This window comes from Teleopsis dalmanni, chromosome X, assembly GCF_002237135.1.
Source record: "Teleopsis dalmanni isolate 2A chromosome X, ASM223713v2, whole genome shotgun sequence".
NCBI lineage: Eukaryota > Metazoa > Arthropoda > Insecta > Diptera > Diopsidae > Teleopsis > Teleopsis dalmanni.
In genome coordinates this window covers 34,135,452-34,139,686 of record NC_051848.1, presented here as the reverse complement: position 1 = coordinate 34,139,686, position 4,235 = coordinate 34,135,452, and the positions used below count along the sequence as shown (strand labels likewise).

Here is a 4,235-nt window from a genome sequence, read left to right as displayed (position 1 = left end):
ATTTATGGGGATGGCCCTTTGATATATGAATTAATTTTAGCTATACTCTTGTGAATGGCTTCTAGTGCTGCTAGGTTGTTTGCTGGTATATAATATTAAGAATTATACTCGTGACAGTTAATAGCCATTCTGAAGTATCCTGAAGTATGTTTTAAACGTAGTTAAATAGGCGTAGGTACTAAAAGTTCAAATGTAGGCATGTGACCGTGGAGAAGGGTTATATTATGGGAGTCATGGAGATTTTAAAATTTAACTTCGAATAAAGTCTTTTGATGACAATATTGTCTAACCAATTATATTTTGATGATAACAATTTTTTATATAAAATATTTTTCGATTCCTGTTGCCAACATCAAAAAAATTGATAAAAACGTTTCGAATACTGCAATTAAAATTGAAAATGTGCAGTTTTTTTAAGTAATTTTCACTGAATTTACAATGCAAAAATTGAAATCAGATAAATATTGAAATCGGATAAAAAATTAAACAAAATCACAATCAATTAAAATTATATAAAAAAATTTTGCATTCGGCAAAAAATGTATCTTTTGTTGATATACGTTCCATATAATTTTTTTTTTTTTTTCCATTTTGATGAAATCCAACCGAGATAAATGCTCAATTACATCGCTTAGCTGAACAATGGCTAATTATGGCTTTGTACTTGCTCAATTATCTGTCAATAAACCACGGAAGCTTAAAAAATGGTTTCGTATTAATTGCAAAATGTTTAAATATTGGTTTTAATATTTTTTATAAATGTTTTGAATTTGGTTTTTGTTGTTAGATTTTGTTTATTCGACAAAACTCCCCGCAATCAATCACCGGTCGGACCCTCTAGCAAGATGTTTACTTTTCGGTGTTTTTTGTCCGCGGCTATAGTGTTAAGTTTTAATATCCGAAACGGTAATGGGGCTATGAGTTACTTGCAGGAGCATTATCCCGCATCAGTTATCGAGGATACGCAACTTGATACAGTATGTAGTTAGCCCTTAATAATCTGACATTTCTAATTATTCATCATTTTTGTAGGCACAACTTTTAAAGAAGTACGGCTACCCTTCTGAGACACATTATGTCACCACATCAGATAAATATATATTGTGCATGCATCGCATTGCGAGACCAAAAGCACGTCCACTGCTATTAATGCATGGCTTGACTGATAGCTCAGCCACTTGGGTATTGCTAGGACCGTGGAGTAGTTTAGGTATGCGTTTTGACAAGTTAATGTTATTGCTAAAGTAAGTACTACAGTTTTAGGCATAACATTAGACTTTAAATGTTCGAATTTGTTTGAGTTGCATTGCGTGAAAATAATTAAACTGCACTTTTAGTGTATATACTATATATGTATATATATATGCGAACTCGAATATTCGTCTCAAACACTTTAAATATTTAAAAACATTTGTGCTGTGAAATTTATTTCAATTGCACTTCAAATATATGCGCATTCGAACATTTGGTTCCAATGTTCGAAAATGCTTTACAAATTCTATGCTATGCGAATTCTAAAATTTGCCTAGAACACTCGAAAACGCTTGAATTGCACTTGGATTATATTTAAATTTAAACATTTAGTTCGAATATTTATACTGTTCGAGAATACTTAAACATTTTCGATTAGTAAATCTGGGGTAACTTTTTCAATCCTTATTCACTTTTAGTTAAATTTTTATTTTCGTTTAGTGTATCTCGAGCGGAATACATAACACTCAAGATGAATTTATAACACTCTAGATTATTTGCCAGAGTAGCAAGATTACCAAGACCGGTCTAATTAATTTTGACATGTAATTATAAAAAATATAAAAATAGCGAATTTCTACAAATATTTTCGAAAATGTTAGATCACCTTAAATAGAATATAGAAAACAGGGATAGAAATAAAAAATAGAATAAAATAAAAGAATATTTGATTGGGCAACAAAATTTGACAGATCGAGAGCAAATCTAGATTGAATCCAGATTTAACAATCGAAAACGCTATTAGTTCGAAAACTTTAACTGTTCGAAAATGCATGAGTATCACTTTTTGTAAGCAACGATTGAATATATTTCTTACGAGCAGAAAGTATTCAGTGCTTGAGTATTTTGATCCTTTCTTTTAAACTCTGTAAAACAAATTAAAATACTTACTTCACCACTTGGATTGCAAAATGTTCAGCTGTTGAATATCAAAGTTAAGACTCATTCAGATATTTTCTTTCTTTTGAACTTTTACAGGTTACTATCTTTATGATCAAGGTTATGATGTTTGGATGGGTAATGTACGAGGAAATCGTTATTCCCGAAACCATACCATTTATAGTCCCGATAAAGATCGTGATTTTTGGAGTTTTTCCTGGCATGAAATTGGCTACTATGACTTGCCAGCACTAATCGATTATATTCTACAACAAACGGGCTATAAAAAATTGGGTTACTTTGGACACTCACAGGTGAGCAAGAGTGTTTTTTATATAAATTAAAAAAATTTGTAATACCAGTATAATTATTTATATAGGGAACTACATCATTTTGGGTGCTTTGCTCAATGCGTCCTGAGTACAATGAAAAAGTTAGTGTTATGAATGCCTTGGCACCTGTTGCTTTCATGAAACACATTAAGGCCCCTCTATTGGGTTTAATGCGTCAACTATTAAAAATATCTGGTGACATAGTACGTGAGCTACTACCTCACACTGATATTTTACTCACAAATTGTTTTCGTTCGAGTGCAATGCTTAACACTTGCCTCGATTATTTCCATCAAATTGTCGGTAAGGAGGTCAAACAGTTAAACATGGTTAGTATACCGATTAAATTTCTGTGATTAGCATATATTGTATGAGGAACAAATTTTAAACATTTCAGACCACAATGCCAATCATATTTGCTCACGTACCCGCTGGTTCGAATCGAAAGCAATGGGAGCACTACCTTCAACTTATAGAATCGGATCGTTTCTGTCAGTTTGATTATGGCGCTAAAGAAAATAAAAAGCGTTATGGTAAAGCACAACCACCGGACTATCCTTTGGATAAAATAACTGTGCCAGTGGGTTTGTATTATACATACAACGATTACCTTTCCAGCGAAGTCGATGTGCAGCGTTTAGCAAAGACACTCCCCAATGTAGCGGCAGATGTTTTATATCCACATAAGAAATGGAACCACATAACAATGGTCTGGGGTATCGAGGCTAGACAATTGGCTCATAAACAAATGCTAGACATATTGCAAAAGTATGAAATTGATTAACAACAGAAGAAGAAGAAGTTAACACACTATGACAAAGAAAAAAAAAAATAAAACTGAAAAATATTATTATTGACTTGTTGTGTGATTGTGGCTTTGAGTCCATAACTTGGCTTAAACGATTATGTGACTATTTCATTTGTGTTTTCTGCGGTTAGCCAAGTAATTCAGTGATAATGCGGTTTACATTTTATGAACATGAAGTCGAATCGAGCAATTATAGTGCTCTGGTAACAGCAGTGAGGAGTCCTGCAATGTGCCACAGGAGACGAATGTCTATTGTTTTTGCTAAAAATATTTCGATAAAGGCTAGTACATTTTGTTCTCAGTGTTTGGACTTGAAAATCTTAATGAGTGCCAAAACAAAATTTTTGATAGAATAATTTTCAGATACCTTAACGATAATTTGTGCATCTCGCTCGAAGAACTTTGAGGACTTTAATTATTTTAAGTGCTGTGGAAGTATTGTGTAATTTTAATAGTTCTAAAGTTTATTTTCCATTAGAAGTGTAGTTTGTTATTGAAAAATTGTCTAAGCAAATTTGTTTTTATTAAATTTTGTAGACTGTTTATTTGCTTTACGGAACTGCAAGTATCCATGAATAACACTGCCTTGCTGTCCAGAGTTGACAAAAGAGCATGGAAGAGTGAAGGCACAATATGCTGAACCTTTTAAATACTGACTGACAAATAATGCAATTTATAGCTGTCATCACATGTACAAACTGCAATTGCAACACACATTTCACTATGGATTGAGAGAAGTGACGGAAAATAGTGCAATGCAGTTTAGTATAACAAGTATAATAGTATCTTGTCAAGGTTTGACAATATATTTTGACATGGAAACATATTGTAATATTTGAGTTATTTTGACGTTCGACAGATAATCTTTAGTAGTTCCGATTTTACTAGTCACTGCAGCTGCTGCCTCCACTAAAAAATCTCCATCTTGCAATTTCAATTGACGTTTTGCTAGTTACACCATTACA

At 32.5% G+C, this 4,235-nt stretch overlaps 1 protein-coding gene across 1 annotated transcript; it reads left to right on the top strand.

Annotated features, from left to right (window-relative positions):
- Positions 1–642: 642 nt before the first annotated feature.
- Positions 643–3,246, top strand: LOC119688297 (lipase 1-like). Its single transcript, XM_038102976.1, has 6 exons — positions 643–728; positions 788–977; positions 1,033–1,210; positions 2,230–2,444; positions 2,510–2,791; positions 2,860–3,246. The coding sequence occupies exons 1-6, from the start codon at positions 643–645 to the stop codon at positions 3,244–3,246; spliced, it is 1,338 nt and encodes a 445-aa protein (XP_037958904.1).
- The last annotated feature ends 989 nt before the right edge of the window (positions 3,247–4,235 follow it).